The 21,149-nt window shown below is 41.3% G+C and overlaps 1 protein-coding gene across 5 annotated transcripts in view; it reads left to right on the top strand.

The window, feature by feature from the left end:
• ALPK1 (alpha kinase 1) overlaps positions 1–21,149 on the top strand; it is a 127,624-nt gene that overhangs the window by 100,218 nt on the left and 6,257 nt on the right. For 2 of the 5 annotated variants that reach the window (XM_047798597.1, XM_047798598.1), the window contains 6 exons: positions 2,756–2,842; positions 3,602–3,678; positions 7,181–7,276; positions 9,106–9,210; positions 9,971–12,095; positions 15,127–15,280. In XM_047798597.1, the coding sequence (XP_047654553.1) occupies positions 2,756–2,842; positions 3,602–3,678; positions 7,181–7,276; positions 9,106–9,210; positions 9,971–12,095; positions 15,127–15,280 (2,644 nt within the window). Of the gene's footprint in view, positions 1–2,755; positions 2,843–3,601; positions 3,679–7,180; positions 7,277–9,105; positions 9,211–9,970; positions 12,096–14,324; positions 14,511–15,126; positions 15,281–21,149 lie in introns of those variants that run through there. The other 3 variants (XR_007137474.1, XM_047798599.1, XM_047798600.1) reach the window with 3 other exon arrangements.

The raw sequence follows: 21,149 nt of genomic DNA, 5'->3' as shown, positions 1-21,149 counted from the left end.
CCTAATAGTTACCACACACTAGACATTCCCAAAACCACCTAGGACTGGCTCTGCCACTGATGAAGTGGTTTGGCCAAGCAGCTTACTGCTGTATGTTTCCGTTTTCTCTAAAGAAAAAAGCAAGAACAGAGCAACCCACCCAAGTCTTCTAATATTTCCCTGCTTTATTGTAGAGCATGTTATCTAATCAATAATAACTGAAAATAAGTAATATCCTGGGCCTCAGAAAGGGCTCAGCCACAGCTTTGAAAAGAATCGTGAATGGAAATATTTTTTTCCCACACTTGGCCATTTTATTTTATTTTTTCATTTATAATGATTTTTATTTTTTCCATTGTAGCTGGTTTACAGTGTTCTGTTGATTTTCTACTGTACAGCATGGTGACCCAGTTACACATACATGTATATATATTCTTTTTTCTCACATTATCATGCTCCATCATAAGTGACCAGACATAGTTCCCAGTGCTGTGCAGCAGGATCTCATTGCTTGTCCATTCCAAAGGCAAAGTCCATTCCAAAGGCAATAGTTTGCATCTATTAACCCCAAATTGCCAATCCATCCCACTCCCTCCTCCTCCCCCTTGGCAACTACAAGTCTGTTCTCCATGTCCATGATTTTCTTTTCTGTGGAAAGGTTCATTTGTGCCCTATATTAGACTCCAGATATAAGTGATATTCATATAGTATTTGTCTTTCTCTTTCTGACCTACTTCACTTAGTATGAGAGTCTCTAGTTCCGTCCATGTTGCTGCAAATGGCATTATTTTGGTTTTTTTTTTGTGGCTGAGTAATATTCCATTGTGTATATATACCATATATATATATTTTTTTTTTGTCTTTTGTCCTTTTAGGGCCGCACCTGTGGCACATGGAGGTTCCCAGGCTAGGAGTCTAAACAGAGCTGTTGCTGCCATCCTATGCCATCACCATAGCAACGCCAGATCCGAGCCACATCTTCGACCTACACCACAGCTCATGGCAACGCCGGATCCTTAACCCACTGAGTGAGTCCAGGGATCAAACCTGCAACTTCATGGTTCCTAGTCGGATTTGGGTTTTTGGGGGGTTTTTTGGGGGGGGGTCTTTTTGCCTTTTCTAGGGCTGCTCCCGCAGCACATGGAGGTTCCCAGGCTAGGGGTCAAATCGGAGTTGTAGCCACCAGCCTACGCCAGAGCCATAGCAACGCAGGATCCGAGCCGCGTCTGCAACCTACACCACAGCTCACAGCAACGCTAGATCCTTAACCCACCGAGCAAGGCCAGGGATTGAACCCGCAACCTCCTGGTTCCTAGTCGGATTTGTTAACCACTGTGCCACGACAGGAACTCCATACGACATCTTAATCCAATCATCTGTCGATGGACATTTAGGTTGTTTCCATGTTTTGGCTATTGTGAATAGTGTTGCAATGAACATGCAGGTGCATGTGTCTTTTTCAAGGAAAGTTTTGTCCGGATAGATGCCCAAGAGTGGGATTGCTGGTTCATATGGCAGTTCTATGCATAGTTTTCTGAGGTACCTCCGTACTGTTCTCCATTGCGGTTGTACCAATTTACGTTCCCACCAACAGTGCAGGAAGGTTCCCTTTTCTCCACACCCCCTCCAGCATTTGTTATTTGTGGCCATTCTGACTGGTGTGAGGTGGTACCTCATGGTAGTTTTGATTTGCATTTCTCTACTAATCAGTGATGTCGAGCATTTTTTCATGTGCTTGTCGGGCATCTGTATATCTTCTTTGGAGAAATGTCTAGCGAATGGAAGTTGACAATTCAGAAGAATACGCTTATGGCTTTAAATTTAAATGGCTTGGAAAATAGATTTTATTTTGCTACTGAGAATCTTTAATAAAAAGATTTTGGGAATTCCCTTCATGGCGAACCTGACTAGCATTCGTGAGGATGCGGGTTTGATCCCTGACCTTGCTCAGTGGGTTAAGGGTCCAGCATTGCCATCAGCTGTGGTGTAGGTCGCAGACATGGCTCAGATCCTGTGCTTCTGTGGCTGTAGTGTAGGCTGGCAGCTGCAGCTCTGATTTGACCCCCGGCCTGGGAACTTCCATAGGCTGCAGGTGTGGCCCTAAAAAGACAAAAAGACCCCCCAAAATTTTGTTTGAAATGGATTTCTTTTGATATTTGATCATACATAAAAAGAAGCAAGTCCTACTAGGTAGGTAATAAATAATTTAACCTCAGATATCTTATCTGAATTTCTGGGTACTTAAGTCAACAAGTTCCCAATAAGTTGAACACAATTCCCAATAGACTTTTAAGCTCAATATGCTTGGATATAAGGATATAATATCATTGGATATAGGATCCCAAGCTCCTTGAAACTTTCAGACATTTCCAATAGTTAATTAACCTGGGGAAGCCTTGGAGGCAGTACCATTGAGGATGAACCCTGAAGTAGGAGCCAGAGGGAGGTGGATCCCAGGTAAAGAGAATGGCAAGTGCAGATACCATGAAGCAAGAGACGGCTGCTGTTATAAGGCACACAGATGAAGCTGCATGGCAGAGCCCAGCTGGTAGGGGGGAGAGGTGGAGACCAGGCAGGAGTCAGTTCCTGTGAAGCCTTGTGAAGTTCCAAAGCAAGGAGTTGGGATCTTATTCTAAATACAGAGAAGAGATTGTCTCCCAGATCTGCATCCTATGTGTTCATGAAGTCTTCTATGAAAAAAAGTTTTTTTTCAGCAGACTATCTTTTTAATAGTTAAAGGCCAAAAATGCTTTTCTTTTTCCCCCTTTTATTGTAGGTACCTGGCTGTACAGAAATGAAAGTGACAAGGTCCTCGTACAGTCGGTCTGCATCCAGATCAGAGGACAGATTCTGCAGAAGCTGGGTATGGTCGTCAAGCACTTGCTCTGCTCAAGGCTCATTTAACCAAGTCTTGCTACCAGATTTTATTGCAGACTTTTCTCATTGTTTCTAGTTGATATAGTTGTTCCTCACTACCCTTGGTTTCCTCATCGAGAATGACATTTAAGATCCCGGGAGTGTTATGAACACAATAAAATATTTTGTTATTAACAAAACAAAATATTTTTCCATTGAGTTTTGTTAAAGAAATTTACGGTTGTATATTGTGACCGTAATGGCAGAGTTCTCTGTATTATTTCTGGCATCTGGCTCTCAGTTCGGCAGGGTTCCATGTGATATAGTGACACCTTATTCTAACCCCACCCTAACACCTTACCCATTTGTTGTTCCTTGGAGGGTATTCCTGAGTTTTACAAGCAAAGTTTATAGTGCCCTAATTATACTTTAAAATGCAAACTAATGTATTTGAAAATTTTTAACAGAGCATAGAAATTGTCTTATAAATAGTGGAGTTATTTGTTATATATTAATATATTTTATATGTATACATGTAATATATTATGATTCTTACTGTTCCCCTGTGAAAAGGAAAAAGTATCTATACAAAAACAGATTAATATTTTTCCAGCAGATTGCTGTCTACTGATTGCTGTCTATCTAATCTAGTCATGAATTTTCTTAACAAAGTCCAACAAATCTTTTTCTGTATTAGTTTTTAAAAGTACTTTCTGACACAAGAGCACAATACTGGCAGCTTGTCCCATTTCCCCTTCTTTTTCAGGGATGTGGTACGAAGCAGCAGAGTTAATATGGGCATCAATCATAGGATATCTGACACTTCCTCAGCCAGATAAAAAGGTTGTCTTGTGCTTATTTTCTTGTTTCCTATATTTGTCTTTGGAAAATTATTTCCTTATGCCATAGTTAGTTTACATTTATCAATTTTATTGGTCCTATTTTTATTTTTTATTACTCAATGAATTTATTACATTTATAGTTGTACAATGATCATCACAATCCAGTTTTATAGGATTTCCATCCCACACCCCCAGCACATCCCCCCCCCCCCAAACTGTCTCCTTTGGAAACCATACGTTTTTCAAAGTCTGCAAAGAAGTTCATCGTGTCCTTTTTTCAGATTCCATGTGTCAGTGGTAGCATTTGATGTTGATATCTCATTGTCTGGCTGACTTCACTTAGCATGATAATTTCTAGGTCCCTCCATGTTGCAAAAAATGCTGGTATTTCGTTCCTTTTAATGGCTTAGTAATATTCCATTGTGTAAATATACCACATCTTCTTCACCCACTTCTCTGTCAAGGGACATTTAGGTTGTTTCCATGTCTTGGCTATTGAAAATAGTGCTGCAATGAACATCGTAGTCTTTGTAAGTCATGGTTTTCTCTGGATAGATGCCCAGGCATGGGATTGCTGGATTAAATGGTAGTTCTATTTTTAGTTTTCTGAGGCATCTCCATACTGTTTTCCACAGTGGTTGCACCAATTTACAATCCCACCACCAGTGTATGAGGGTTCCCTTTGCTTTGCTCCACACCCTCTCTAGCACTTATTGTTTGTAGACTTTTGGATGATGGCCATTCTGGCTGGTGTAAGGTGGTACCTCATAGTGGTTTTGATTTGCATTTCTCTAATGATGAGTGATGCTGAACATCTTTTCTTGTGTTTTTTGGCCATCTGTATGTCTTCTTTGGAGAACTGTCTGTTTAGATCTTCTGCCCATTTTTTGATGGGGTTGTTTTTTTGGTATTGAGCAGTTGGAGGTGTTTATAAATTTTGGAGATTAATCCCTTGTCAACCGATTCACTTGCAAAGATTTTCTCCCATTCTGTGGGTTGTCTTTTCATTTTGTTTAGGGTTTCTTTTGCTGTGCATAAACTTTTATGTTTAATTAAGTCCCACTTATTTATTTTTGTTTTTACTGTCATGACTCTAAGAGGTGGATCTGAGAAGATGTTGCTGTCGTTTATGTCAGAGAGTTTGGCCTATGTTTTCCTCTAAGAGTTTTATAGTGTCTGGTCTTATGTCTAGGAATTTTTTTTTTGTCTTTTTGCCATTTTTTTGGGCCACTCCCGTGGCATATGGAGGTTTCCAGGCTAGGGGTCGAATGGGAGCTGTAGCCACCAGCCTATGCCAGAGCCATAGGAATGCGGGATCTGAGCCAAGTCTGCAACCTACACCACAGCTCATGGCAATGCCAGATCCTTAACCCACTGAGCAAGGCCAGGGATCAAACCCACAACCTCATGGTTCCTAGTTGGATTTGTTAACCACTGAGCCACGACAGGAATTCCTGGTCTTATATCTAGGTCTTTAATCCATTTGGAGTTTATTTCTGTGTATGGTGTTAGGGAATGTTCTGATTTCATTCTTTTACATGTGGCTGTCCAGTTTTCCCAGCACCACTTATTGAACAGGTTGTCTTTTCTTCATTGTATGTTCTTGCCTCCTTTGTCATAGATTAGTTGGCTGTAGGCACGTGGGTTTAATTCTGGGCTTTCTATCCTGTTCCACTGATTTATATTTCTGTCTTTGTGCCAGTACCATATGGTTTTGATGATTGTTGCTTTGTAGTATAGTCTGAAGTCCAGGAGCCTGATTCCTCCAGCTCCGTTTTTCTTTTTCAGAATGTCTTTGGCTCTTCTGGGTCTTTTGCGCTTCCAAACAAACGTTCAAATATTTTGTTCGAGTTCTGTGAAAAATGTCCTGGGTAGTTTGATAGGGATTGCATTGAATCTGTAGATTGCCTTAGGTAGTATAGTCATTTTGATAATATTAACTCTTCCAATACCAAAGCATGGTATATCTTTCCATCTATTTGTGTCATCTTTGATTTCTTTCATCAGTGGCTTATAGTTTTCAGAATACAGGTCTTTTGTTTCTTTAGGTAGGTTTACTCCAAGGTATTTTATTCTTTTGGATGTGATGGTAAGTGGGATTGCTTCCCTAATTTCTTTTTCTGTTCTTTCATTGTTAGTTTATAGAAATGCCATCAATTTCTGTGTATTAATTTTGCATCCTGTGACTTTGCCAAATTCATGGATGGGCTCTAACAGTTTTCTGGTAGAGTCTTGAAGATTCTCTAGATATAGTATCATGTCATCTGCAAATAGGAATAGTTTTACTTCTTCCTTTCCAATTTGGATTCCTTTTATTTCTTTTACTTCTCTGATTGCTGTGGCTAGGACTTCCAGAACTATGTTGAAGAGTAGTGGTGAGAGTGGACATCCTTGTCTTGTTCCTGATCTCAGTGGGAATTCTTTCAGCTTTTCACCATTGAGAATGATGTTCGCTGTGGGGTTGTCATATATGGCCTTTATCATGTTGAGGTAGGTTCCTGTTATGCCCACTTTCTGAAGGATTTTTAATCAGAAATGGGTGTTGGATTTTGTCAAAGGCTTTTTCCGCGTCTATTGAGAGGGTCATATATATGGTTTTTATTCTTCAGTTTGTTAATGTGGTGTATCACACTGATGGATTTGTGTATATTGAAGAACTCTTGCATCCCTGGGATAAATCTCACTTGATCATGATGTACAGCCCTTTTAATGTATTGTTGGATGCGGTTTGCTAGTATTTTGCTGAAGATTTTCACATCTGTAATTCTACATGGGCATAAGACCAGGATCATTTGGTAACTTCCATCTGTGTCTTGCTTGTTCCCACTCACAGCTAGACCCCTGGTATATATTGAGTGTTTCTATACATATTTGTAACTCTCTATTTGTATATTTATTTCTACCAATCCATTTATTTCTGTTTGATTATGTATTTATCCTTTACCTGATTCCTCAGCAAAATTGAGATGGTCAAGTTACCTATATGTAAAATCACCTTCCTTGAGCTGAGTGGGAAAAGACTTTAACTGTTCACATAACGTCTTGATTCAAGAAATTGAGAAGCAGTGTTTACTTGATGTTTTCATTCTCTGTGACTCTGTGAGAATATTCTCCTCCTTAACTAAAGCATTGGGTTATACATTTACGTGAGCTGTGTCAGCAGTGCTGCTGCCTACGATCCTTTTAACCACACAAATGGAGTAGGGACTCTTGCTTGGGCCACTTCTTCACGCCTAGCACTATGGACAAGTTAGTGTTGACAGTCCAGTGAAGCCCAACTAAGAAATAGCTGAATATACGTTATGCCCATGTCCTCAGTACAATGGTCTTACAAGCCCAGTGGCATCCAGTTGAGATGTATCTGTGGGGCCATAATAACAGTAACAATAATAATAAGTAGTAGTAGTAATTCATAAGGAGGGCTAATCATTAACTCTAAGCCTTGAGATTAGAGCAGCAATCAACTGTGAGTTCCTAATCTGTGTTTTTTATTTTTTTTACAGGGCATTTCCACATCACTAGGTATATTGGCAGATATCTTTGTTTCCATGAGCAAGAAAGATTATGAAAAGTTTAAAAACAATCCTGAAATTAACTTGGTAATTGTCACTTATGAAAATCATGGTGCAGCGTGGTATCACCTACAAAACTGTCAACACCTTTTTTCTTTTTATGACCGAGTGTGCAGCATATGGAAGTTCCTGGGCTAGGGGGTCGAATCAGAGCTGCAGCTGTGGCCTATGCTACAGACATGGCAACAGGGAATTTAAGCTGCATATGTGACCTACATCACAGCTTGCAGCAATGCCAGATCCTTAACCCACTGAATGAAGCCAGGAATTGAAGCCACATCCTCACAGAGACTACACTGGGTCCTTAACCCAATGAGCCACAATGGGAACTCCTGCCAGTGTTATTTTTGATGCTTAATTAATTCTCTCTCCAGGAATCAGAGAGCACAGTGTTTCCTCTGTTTGAGTAAAGTAGGAACTGGGAACAGTTCCTCCAGTGTCCTGTTTAACTTTACTATCCCAGCACCTACCACAGACCAGACTTACAGAGGGTACTGAAAAAAGTGACTGATGTAGGAATGAATGAATAAATGAAATCAAATTGATAAATGCTTTGAACCCCATGATTTCCTTCAAATTATCACAAAATTCAATTTTCACACTTGGGCTCTCTCAGTGACCAAGTAAAGGTGTAACAATTTTAAAACTTTAATTACCATCTGTTCAAATCAGAGCATCAGTCACCTGTCCAGGCCCTTATCTATAATAATAATGATTATGAATATTTACATATTGCCTTATGACTCAAAAAGTGTGTATATAGATGTATATGATCCACGTATATCACATCTACTACCTATGATGTAGATAGAGCAAAATGTATCACTCCCATTTTAAAGAAAAATAAACTAAGGTCCAGAGAAACTAAGTGACCTCTGCAGTTTGCACAATGAGTGAGCAAGAGAACTGGAAGCAGAAGCCAGGTCTCTCAGCAGTCCAGCGCCTTTGTACAGACATTGACTGCTCTCCTGCACTGTACTGCAAGTTGAGAGTTTTAATAGTATCAATATTGCCTTTTTTAAAAATACCAAAGCAACAGTAGTAACTGTACTTAATTAGTGCAGCATAAGAGCACGTCCAGCTTGCTGCTGGCCATCTGAATCTTGGCAAAATACTGCTTTTGCTGTCAGACAAAGCAAAACACAGGAAAAGGGTTAAGTCCCTTGTTGAGTGAAATTGCCTCTGATGACTGTTTAATATTGCAAACTGTCCTTCCACCCCGAACCTCCTTGACCCCTTCCTACCTTATTTTTCTCTGGAACACTTAACCACCATCTCAGATACTATCCATTTTACATGTTTTGTGTATTGACTGATCTTCTCCCCTCAGCAGAAAACAAGTTCTTTGTAGGTTCACTATGTGCTCTCTTCTTCATGGCTAGAACAGTGGCTGGCCCTTGGAGATACTCAGTGCATATTTCTAGAATGAATGACTCTTAATTGCTGTGAAATCATATATTAAAGGGTTCTTTGCCATGAAAAATGCAAAAATCATCGGTGAACCTGACTGCAAAATGTACAGAGTTCTGTGAACAAAGAGCTGCACAATCCTCAAAAAAAAAAAAAAACAAAAAAAACATGTGAATAGCTTTGCATAGGCAGGTATTGTGAATGTTTGCACATGCTAGACTTTCTCTGCAGAAAGAGTGGGAATGGATGGTGTGGGGGAAAGGACATTTCAGTGCCCTGGGGTCTTTTGACCCACTTGCTCTTTGTTGGCACTGTTCAGAATAGTTGTGATGAGGCACAGGGCATCCCTCAGAATCTTGAAGAAAAGCAAAGGAATTTTCAAGCCTGTCTTTGGCTAATGGAGAAATAATTGTCATCAGTACACTTGGCCTCCTGTTTTCTCACAGGGCTTGCTGAAGGAGTCTGACCACCGTTTGCTGTCAGCCGCAGAAGCCTGCAAGCTGGCTGCTGCCTTCACTTCTTACACGCCACTCTTCGTGCTCACAGCTATGGTAAACAGAGTGCAGCCCTCGCTGCTCCTCTGCCCAGGGATAGACCTAACCAGTGGGAGGGAAGGATGCAACCTTAAAATAGACTTTGTGTATCTTAGGTAATTGTGATCAGACTTCACGTATGGAAAGGTTTTGCCAGGCAGATTGGGGACATCCTGGTGGGAGCTAAGTTCATGCAGCTGGAGGATATGATACCTGCTCTAGAACAACGGTTCCCAAGCACAAAAGAATTACCTAAAAACCCGTTCAAACTGTATATTCCTGGGCTCTACCTTAGATTCACAAAATCCCTGGGATTCGTACCCAGAAATCTTCCATTATGAAATACTGCCCGTGTGATTCACATGTACAGAGGGGTTTGGAAGCCACTAATGTTTTGACTGTTAGTACATAAACAATGTGTTTGTATGTAGCAAAATTATCAGATCCACATCCCTTGTTTGCTAAAAACTAACAGTAGCAACAACAAATCTTATCATCTTTGATCAAAAAGTGTCAGGGCTACAGTAGGATGGTAGCTAAAACTAATTCCTTACCCCTTCATGCCAACCAGTTGCATATATCATAGTCCCTTCTCTTGAGTCATCAAAAAGACCTCAGGTCCTTGACTCAATGTGTATTTTTTTTTTTTAGAATGCCCGTAGAACATGCTTATTTTTTAAAATGATATTCCTAATGTCCTCCAGGAATGAAATGTTTTTTCTGATTCACCTCTAGCTTCTAATTTAGTGTCTGATTTTGCGTTTGGTATTTTCCCCAGAATATTCGTGGCACATGCCTGTTGTCCTATAGTAGTTCTAATGACTGTCCTCCAGAAATGAAAAATTTGTATCTGTGTGAAGCCAAAGAAGCCTTTGAAATTGGTCTCCTCACCAAGAAATGTGATGAACCAGTTACTGGAAAACAGGAACTCCATAGTTTTCTCAAAGCTGCTTTCGGTCTCACCACAGTGCACCAAAGACTTTATGGGGAGAAGGAGACGGTCCTTGCAGCCAGTCAGCTCTGTAGTGAAGCGATGGGAAAGCTGTACACTTTCAGTACTTCCTCCAAAAGTCAGGAAAGAGAAGCTGTCTCTCAGGAAATCATGTCTGTTATCAGCCGGGTGAAGGAACATTTACAAGTTCAAAGCTTCTTTAAGTTAGACGATAAGTCTTATGTTCCAGAGGGTTTCAAGTGTGGGTTGGAGAAACTCATCATGCATGGACAAATAGATTTCCAAAAACTTCTTGAAACCTATTCACAGCACCACACTTCGGTGTGTGAAATATTTGAAAGCACTTGTGGATACAACAAAAATAAACAGAAAGATACCAAAACAGGAGTCTGTATCACCGATCTAAAAACAGAAACAAAAAATATAGATACTGTGAGTATTATTGAAGACAAACCACGTTCTAAAAAAGGCATGATAGTATCTTCCTCCCAAATGGCTAAGAGTGGTCTGGAGAAACTCAGGAGGGTAGGAAAGAGAAACTGGGCCCATTCTGATGCATTTCGAGTCTCTTTGGATGAAGATGCAGAGACTGAGGCCGAGTCACCAGAGCACAGTCATGGAGCGGGAGCTGTCTTGAACAAGTCTCTGAGTGACAGCCAGAGCTCCAGTTCTTGGAGCAAGTTATCGGCGTTTAGTTCATCTACAAGCTGGGAAGAATTGAATTATCATGGTGATGATAGGTCAGCCAAAAGAGAGACGAGCAAGAAAGAGCATCTTGTGGACACTCGGTGTTCTACTGCCCTATCGGAAGAGCTAGAGATTGATGAGGAAAGCAGAGCTGTACATCCATTGTCTTCAGAGCTCCAGGGTCTCTCTCTCCAGGTGTCCAAGGATGACAGTTCTCAAAGCCAACTACACAAAGACATACCCTTGACAACCTTTTCTCCTCGTAACACAACAGGCCCATTGTTGGCCTCCGGAGGAGGGTGGTTAAAAGGAGCTCCAGAAAGTATTCAGGAAGTCAAGACTATGGGGTCTGGAAACACTTCTGCTCATCCCAGACCCTCATTTGGTTCTGCTTCTTGGTCTTCTGTCTCTGGTTGGCCCAAGGATATGGCCACATATCCTTCGATCCAAGAAGAAGAAACCTTTGAAATAATTGATAAGTTTCCAGAAATTGGCTGTGATGCCAAAAATAGGCATGAAGAAGAGAAGAGAGAGGAAATCAAAGAAGACACAGGCCCTGCATTTAATGATAGCCTGTGCTGGGTTGACCCAGAAGGAGAAACGGCAGAAAGAACAGAAGACATGCCTGTAGACTTCCACATGGCCATGGATGATTCTTTGGGCAAACGTTTCATGATAACACACAATTCGTTTGCCCCTCATTGCCCTGTTCAAAATCCTGACTCAAGAAAAAGCAGTCACTCAGTCAAAGAGTGGGACATTGACCCTGATGCCTCCACGGTAGATGAGGAGAGCCAACGGCTGGACATCAGGGACGTTCACACCACTAGCACATGGGGCTCTCATAGACCATGTGCTTTGGGGCAGCTGTGTGGCCAGGAGGCCGAGAGCCCCAGTTCCTCGGGAAGCTGTAATATTTCCACCCCTGTCCTCATCAAGGACTGCACTACCACAGAGGAAGCAGATGAACCTGGAAAGCTGCTAAACTGCAGCCAGAGCTCCAGCTCATCCTTGGCATGGTGGTCGAAATCACCTGCAATTTCCAGTGGTTCTTCTGAGGGTGAAAACCCATGGTCCTTTCTGAATTCCAGTGGAAGTTCTTTTGTTTCATTACCAGGAATGATGAGGCAGGAGATCCTTGAGGCTCGCACCCTGAAGCCTGATGACTTTGAAAAACTCTTGGCAGGGGTGAGGCATGATTGGCTGTTCCAGAGGCTGGAGAATACTGGAGTTTTTAAGTCTAGTCAACTCCACGGAGCACAAAGTAAGTACATTTCAGTACACATCTCTGTATGTTGGGGCCCTCTGCAGCTCTTGTTATACAGATCACTTAAAGCTCATGAAAGATCTAGCACCTTGATATGCTTGTGAATATATAGAGAAATGGTAGATCAGGAGCCTCCTTTACTCTTTGTGTGATGGACTCTAAAGTTTGCAGAGAATAGAGGCTCACTCAAGCCACCTCATGCGTTGGGTCAGGTTTGCTCTAAAGACACACCAGGCAGTAAAGGAGAATCTTACAGGACTCAGGAGCAATCATCAGTCAGGATTTAAAACAGCTCCGGGAACAGACTTTGTGGTTGCCAAAGGGGAGGGGGAGGGAGTGGGATAGACTGGGAATGGGGTTAGTAGATGCAAACTATTGCATTTGGAGTGGATGAGCAATGAGATCCTGCTCTATAGCATAGGGAACTATATCTGGTCACTTGTGATGGAACACGATGGAGGATAATGTAACAAAAATAATGTGTGTGTGTATATCTATATCTATACATATATATATATATGGCTGGGTTACTTTGCTGTACAGCAGAAATTTACAGAAATTGTAAATCTACTATCATTTAAAAAATTAAAATCTTGGAGTTCCCGTCATGGCACAATGGTTAACGAATCCGACTAGGAACCATGAGGTTGCAGATTCGATCCCTGGCATTGCTCAGTGGGTTAAGGATCCGGCATTGCCGTGAGCTGTGGTGTGGGTCGCAGATGCGGCTCGGATCCCACGTTGCTGTGGCTCTGGCATAGGCTGGTGGCTACAGCTCCAATTTGACCCCTAGCCTGGGAACCTCCATATGCCTCAGAAGCGGCCCTAGAAAAGGCAAAAAAACAAAAAAAAAATTGAAATCTTTAAAAAAAAGCTCCAGATGCTACATAAATGCAGCATCTGTCTTCTTATTACCTACCCACTGACTTTTCTCTATTATTCTCATTCAGATCCTAGGGGGATAGAGTTTGACCCAGTTGCACATCCTTCCAGTGGGCAGAGATTTTCATGCCTGTCCACCTAAGTGGTTTCTTGCTAGCCAAAGGATTGATCAGGTGCCCACTGTTGCAATGAGCAGCTGTCCCTGCTTAAGGAACAGTCCAAGGTCTCTTCCCATAGCAGGGAGTCTGGGCTGGGGCCACTCATAAGTCAGCGTGTCTAACACAGTTTAGAAGTGACGGAGAAGCTGGATGGGAGTTCCTGTTGTGGCGCAGTGACAACAAATCTGCTAGGAACCATGAAGTTGCAGGTTCAGTCCCTGGCCTTGCTCAGTGGATTAAAGATCCGGCAATGCTGTGAACTCTGGTGTAGGTCACAGATGCAGCTCAGATCCTGTGTTGCTGTGAGTGTGCCATATAGGCCAGCAGCTGTAGCTCCAATTCAACCCCTAGCCTGGGAACCTCCATATGCCCAGGTGCCACCCTAAAAAGCAAAAAAAAAAAAAAAAAAAGGTTGGAGAAGCTGGAAAGAAGATCAAAAATATATTCTCTTAGCCCAGAGGATCACATTATAATACCCTCCACAGTACTGAAGAATTACTTGAATGAGAAAAAAACTATTTCAAAAAAAATGCATTTCAGAGGAAACAAACTGTGGATTGCTAAATGCTGTATACTAAATTAGTAGTTCTCACCACTGGTACCACATGAGAATCCCTTGAGGGGCATTTTAGCTTTCGAAAACTTCCAGTGCCTCACCCCAGAGATTCCAGTCTGATGGGTCTGTGGTGTGGATCCAGGCATTCATATTTTTAAGAGCTCTCCAGTGACTTAGGTAAAGCCAGCATTAAGAACTTCTGCTCCAGAGCACTTCAATGTTTTGCCTGCCACCGACAGATCAGGTTGTTGCCAAAGGAAGCACACTTTCTAATACTATGAGGGTTTCCCTCCTTACCGTGAGATTGTGCAGTTTCACAATCACGTCTCTGAGAGTTAGGTAGCTCTTTATTGTCTTTGTGTGTCAATTTATGGGCGAAAAAAACACATCGGAGGAAGCAAGGCCCAAAGTTGAAGAAACTGACCAAGTTACGCATTCTCTCCTTGCTTCTGCCATCAGTTCAGTGCTCTTTCTACTTGTGTGTGCAAGCAATTCCCTTTCCATTTCCTTCCCCAACTTCTCTGATGGAGTCACCCAACCCTGATCACCATCACCCCCAACGCCTGTCATCTCCCTCCCCTGAACCCAGACCTGTGGGTTTATCTCACTTTAAGTATTTTCTCTCCCAAGTCTCCTAACAGGACTCGTAACAGACTCACAACCTAGGCACTTGTTATCACAACCTAGACGCAGGTGGTCCTCATTCACTTCATTTTAACTGGGATCCCAAAATGTTCCCCCGTGAGGGTTCATGTTGGTCTTCCTCCTAAAAAGAAGAGATGCTTTCTTGCTAGCACTGGTCTTCCTTTCTTTAAGGTAGGAGCAACCCTTACCTTTTCCTCTTATCTTTTCCTGTTTCATTTGAGTTCACGTCTTTGTACAGTAACTGTATTTTCTCAGTAATTCTTGGACTTTCCCAACTTAAAATATGTAAGAGAAAAATAGAATTTGCTTTCATGTGTAATCTAGGATCCCTGGAGTTGCCAGGAACCTCTAGGGTAAAATTACTCAATTTATTTCTATCAGTGTAATCAGACATACGTCGCAGCCTCTATTGTTTGAGGTTCCCCAGATAATTAGAAGATGCACATACATATTCCTTATTCCAAGATGGTCTCTGGGGTTTTGCTGTTTAAAAAGCCCTTTTATTTTCCATTACTTTCATACAGAAGCCCTGGCTTTAATATCTTGCCATCAAAAAGAAGAGATTTTGTGAACCAAAGGCTGTTCTTCACTGTGATATCTCAAGATTTGTCTTTTTCTTGTACTTGAGTAACCTTTCAGTAAAAAGTCATAGAAGAGGATAAAATTTGAGAAAATACATTAAAAAGTTGAAGATTTCAAATGAGCTGGATTGGGAACTGTGTTACTTCAATTTTGTGCTTAAATTGTAAGATCTTTTTGAAAAATAATATTCATCTTCTTTTTCCAGATGCTCTTTTGTTAAAATATTCCAAGAAATCTGGACTGTGGACAGCCCAGGAAACTGTGGTGTATTTGGGGGATTATCTCAATGTGAAGAAGAAAGGCAGACAAAGAAATGCATTTTGGGTTCATCATCTTCACCAAGAAGAAACTCTGGGGAGGTATTGCTTAAAAGTATCTGTTTTACTCATGTAAAATGGGCTAATTTTCCCCTTCTGTGAAGTAACTATAAGATTTTGAAAGGGCTGGGAAAAAATGGCTAAAAAGTGTATTTTCAGAATTCAACTCCTTTTTCCTCCTCATTAGTTAATTCATAACAGTTACCCACATCACATCAGCCATTGGACTGGATTTGTTTGTTTGCTTGGCCACACTCACAGCATGTGGAATTTCCCAGGCTGGGGAACAAACCTACACCAACAGTAACAACACTGGGTCCTCAACCCACTGAGCCACAAGGGAACTCCTGGACTGAGTGTTTTATGTACATGATTTTCAACCCACCAGGGAGCATCAATACAGATAAGAAAAATAGACTTCTTGGCCATACGACAAGCCAGAGAGTCTTAAACATTCTCATTAAAAATGCCGGCCAAAAAAAAGGCTAAACTGGCGTTCCTGTCGTGACTCAATGGTTAATGAACCACTAGCATCCATGAGGATGCAGGTTCAATCCCTGGCCTTGCTCAGTGGATTAAGGGTCTGGCATTGCCTTGAGCTGTGGTGTAGGTCGCAGATGCTGCTCAGATCCCACGTTGCTGTAGCTGTGGCGTAGGCTGGCAGCGGTAGCTCCATTTACTAGCCTGGGAACTTCCACGTGCCGCAGGTGCAGCCCTAAAATGAGAAAGGAGGAAAAAAAAAAAATAGGCTAAACTATGACAGCCACACTTCGGAATAAATGGGCGAGCCTGTAAAAAAGGCAGAAAAATCTGAGGCCAGGGATGAAGCATATCCAGGATGTGAGTGAATACTGAATCCTTAAGACACCTTCCATAAAAGTTTTAGGCCAGGGAGGGGTGAGGAAGCAACCAGTGACAAAACTGGAAGGGAATGAGTTTAGAGACCATCGATATAAAGCAGGGACTCAGGAATGGCTACATCCTCAAAAAAGGTTATTTAAAAAAAAAAAAAAAAATCTCACTCCACTGAGGCAAATAACCTGGAAAGTTTTTTGGGCCTTGATTTCTGATGACCACTTTAAGCAAAAACTCACCAGAAAATTAGTGATCATAGGTGGTTCTCATTGGGTTTAAGGCCTAATTTTACACCATATGTGTATTTTATTTTATTTCATTTTATTTTTTAAGGGCCGTACCCACGGCATATGGAGGTTCCCAGGCTAGGGGTCTAATCGGAGCTGTAGCTGCCAGCCTGTGCCACAGCCACAGCAGCGCCAGATCCAAGCTGCGTCTGCAACCTACACCACAGCTCATAGCAATGCCAGATCCTTAACCCACTGAGCGAGGCCAGGGATCGAACCCGCAACCTCATGGTTCCTAGTCAGACTCGTTTCTGCTGCACCACAACGGGAACTCCCATATGTGTATTTTAAAGGGCCTACAAGGCAAGATTTTTAATTTAAAGTAGACCTTGTTCTTGTTCCAAAAAAATATAAGTAATAAAAAGGACGAGGAAAAAGAGAGAAATTGGGTAACTCTTAAATAGTCGAAGTACATTTCTTGAAAAGGTTGTTGATAATAATAATAGTAAACGTAAATTTCTTACTCTGCGACAAGCCCTATTTTAAGTCATTTATGTAGTAATTTAATTAATCCTTACAAAACCCTATGAGGTAGATATTATTATTATCCCCGTTTTACAGATGAGGGAACTGAAACCAAGAGATGTTAAGAAACCTCCCCCACTTCACACATCAAAGTGGTGGAGCCAGGGGTTATGGGTATAATTGTGTCCCCCACCCCAAATTCAAGTTGAAGTTATAACCCCAAGCACCTCAGACCGTGATCTTTAGAAATGGAGTCACTGCAGAATTAATTAAGAAGAGATCATATTGGAGTAGGGTAAGCCCATAATCCACCATGACTGGTATCTTTATGAAAAGAGGAAATTTGGAGATAGACACAGACACAAGATGCATGTGAAAATTGTCGTTAATGCTGCCACAAAGCAGGAACTATCAGAAGCTAGGAGAGAAGCCTGGAAAAGACCCTTCCTAGTGCCTTCAAAGAGAGCATCGCTCTGCTGACACCTTTATCTCAGACTTAGAGACTCTAGAACTGTGAGGGAATGTGTTTCTCTTGTTTAAGCCACCTAGTTTGTGGCACTTTGTTATCGTTGTTCTAAGCAATTAAGACACCAGGATATATCATCGGAGGATCTTAGATGGTCAGTAAAAGAGAGAAGAAGAGACAAGGAAGGTGGAGTGAAAAGGTCTAACATACACCTGATCAGAAAAAGATAACAGAGCAAATAGAAAAGAATTAACTGTTTCAATACATAATTTCTGACAGTTTTTCAGAACTGCCAAAATACATTCATCTTCAAATACAAGAATCACGATGAATCCCAAGTAGAATAAAAAGGGGCAGAAAAAAGAAACTAGAAGGAAAGAAAAAGGAAGCAAAGAAAGAAGGCAGACAGGCAGCATAAGTCTACTTCCAGGTACGTGACAAACTTCAGAACACCAAGGACAAAGAAACAGTCTTAAAAGCAAAAAAAAAGAGAGAGTTTACTTCTAACAAATCTTTACTAAAGAAGAATGATCCCCTCAAAAATGGTCTAAGATACCGGAAGGAATGGGTCTCTGTTCCCAGACTGATGCTTCTCTATGTTGGGCTGGAGGGCCTCTGGCCAAATGTTCAGGAAATGCTCCAGTGCCAGCACCACAGAGTTTGCCCACAGTTCTAAGCCTGTCCAAAGCCTCTGCAGGTGCAGAGGTGTCTCCATACCATAAATGCCTGAAGCACTAGCAGAATGCCCCTGTTATGACAACCCCCCCTCTGCAGGCTGCCTTCTGTTGCCATGTGTGCTGCTCTGCAGCCTCCACCATCAGATTGCCTTTCTGATTCTCAGGAAACCGAACGGCCAAAACTGCAGCCAGCTTGGATTCCTTTATCACTTTGGACTCAGAAATTTCTGGAGAGAGTTGTTCCCAGGTGGCACCGCAAGTTCAGGATCCAGCATTGTCACTGCTCTGGCTCAGGTCACTACTGTGGCATGGGTTCAGTCCCTGGCCCCGGAATTTCTGCATGCTGTAGGTGCAGCCAGGAAGGAAAAAAAAAAAAAAAAAGTAACTTCTAGAGAGAATTGACTCTGGTTGAAGTCTATGACTCTAATAATTCCCTTTGATTTTTGGTGGTCATTCTGGATGTGTGAATCACTCAGAAATTCACCCCAGTTTATAGCAAACATAAACTACAGTAAAACGTAGTACTTGCTGTTTCACTCCTTTCAACATAATCATTTACTGTCTGCGTCCTCTGTCTCTAGCTATACATAAGCTGTTGAACTGTACAAATCATGTCTCTCACTTTCTTTAAAACAATCAGAACCAGCACAATGTTGTGCGTATAATAGGGGCCAAAATTTGAAAACAAATTTTAGTAGAGATGAAGTAATCATAAAAGGAAGGGATAGAGGAAGGCTTCAGATTGATTAAGTGACCTGTATAAGGTCATGCTGCAGTTGGTAAAAGATCTAGTTCCAGAATCATGCACTTTCCAGTATCCGAGCTGGTTCCCTTAACTTACCAAAGAAGTCTGGTAAACTGCTACATAAAGTGGACATTTTCCCTTTATAACAGTATCATCCTGAGTCAGTATGTTAGGATTCTCCAGAAAAACAGAGCCAGTAGGATGTATGTACATATAGGCAGAGACTTATTATTAAGAATTAACTCACATAATTATGGAGGCTGACAAGTCTCAGCATCTGCAGCTGGCAAGCTAGAGACCCAAGAGAGCTGATGGTGTTGTTCTCATCCAAAGGCCGGCAGGCTTCAAGACCCAGGAGGAGATGATGTTTCAGCTCAAGTCCAAAAGCAGGAAAAAAACCAATGTCCCAGCTCAAAGGCAGTCAGGCAAGAAAAATTCTCTCTTTACTTGAACGAAGTTCAGCCTTTTGTTCCATTTGGCCCTTCAACTAATTGCATGAGACTCATCCACACTAGAGAGGGAGATCTGCTGTACTCAGTCCATTGGTTTAAATATTGAACACATCCAGACACATGCCCACAGAAACACCCAGAATAATGTTCGACCAAATATCTGGGTACCCTGTGGCCAAATCAAAATGACACATAAACGGGATCCGAGCCGAGTCTATGGCCTACACCACAGCTCACGGCACCACGGGATTCTTGGCCCACTGAGTGAGGCCAGGGATTGAACCCGCATCCTCATGAATCCTCGTCAGGTTTGTTAACCACTGAGCCAAGAAGGGAACTCCCTGTCACTGAAATATTTATTCTCAAATATTTCACATTTGTTTTTCTGTATTTACTGACACCTAACTCCAAGAAACATTTAAGAGTTATACTCATGGAGATGGGATTAAGACCAATGGATCACTGAAGAAATCAAAGAGGAAATTAAAAAATACCTAGAAGCAAATGACAACAAAGATATGACACTCCAAAACCTATGGGATGCAGCAAAAGCCATTTTAAGAGGAAAGTTTATAGCAACACAAGCCCACCTCAGGAAACAAGAAAAAGCTCAAATAAACAAGCCAACTTTACATCTAAAGCAGCTCGAGAGAGAAGAACAGACAAGACCTAAAGTTAGTAGAAGGAAAGAAATCATAAAGATCAGAGCAGAAATCAGTGAAATAGAAACAAAGAAAACCATAGAAAAGATCAATGAAATGAAAAGCTGGTTCTTTGAAAAGATCAACAAAATTGATAACCCCCTAGCCAGACTTATCAAGCAAAAAAGAGAGAGGACTCAAATCAATAAAATTAGAAATGAAGAAGGAGAAGTAACAACAGACGTCACAGAAATACAAAGGATCATAAGAGACTACTATATGCAACTATATGCCAATAAAATGGAAAACCTAGAAGAAATGGACAAATTCTTAGAAAAATACAATCTTCCAGGACTAAACCAAGAAGAAATAGAAAAGATGAATGGACCAATCACAAGAACTGAAATTCAAACTATGATTAAAAAACTTCCAACAAACAAAAGTCCAGGACCAGATGGCTTCACAGGCGAATTCTATCAAACATTTAGAGAAGAGCTAACACCTCTCCTTCTGAAACTATTTCAAAAAATTGCAGAGGGAGGGATACTCCCAAACTCATTCTATGAGGCCACTATCACCCTGGTACCAAAACCAGACAAAGATTCCACAAAAAAAGAAAACTACAGACCAATTTCACTGATGAACATCAATGCAAAAATCCTCAACAAAATACTAGCAAACCGCATCCAACAATACATTAAAAGGACTGTACATCATGATCAAGTGAGATTTATCCCGGGGATGCAAGAGTTCTTCAATATACACAAATCCATCAGTGTGATACACCACATTAACAAACTGAAGAATAAAAACCATATGATCCTCTCAATAGACATGGAAATAGCCTTTGACAAAAGCCAACACCCATTTCTGATTAAAAATCCTTCAGAAAGTGGGCATAACAGGAACCTACCTCAACATGATAAAGGCCATATATGACAACCCCACAGCGAACATCATTCTCAATGGTGAAAAGCTGAAAGAATTCCCACTGAGATCAGGAACAAGACAAGGATGTCTGCCCTTGCCACTACTGTTCAACATAGTTCTGGAAGTCCTAGCCACAGCAATCAGAGAAGTAAAAGAAATAAAAGGAATCCAAATTGGAAAGGAAGAAGTAAAACTATTCCTATTTGCAGATGACATGATACTATATCTAGAGAATCTTCAAGACTCTACCAGAAAACTGTTAGAGCCCATCCATGAATTTGGCAAAGTCGCAGGATACAAAATTAATACACAGAAATTGATGGCATTTCTATAAACTAACAATGAAAGAGCAGAAAAAGAAATTAGGGAAGCAATCCCATTTACCATCGCATC

The sequence above is a fragment of the Phacochoerus africanus genome, chromosome 10, assembly GCF_016906955.1.
Source record: "Phacochoerus africanus isolate WHEZ1 chromosome 10, ROS_Pafr_v1, whole genome shotgun sequence".
Classification (NCBI taxonomy): Eukaryota; Metazoa; Chordata; class Mammalia; order Artiodactyla; family Suidae; genus Phacochoerus; species Phacochoerus africanus.
This window is presented reverse-complemented; position numbering and strand designations above follow the sequence as displayed.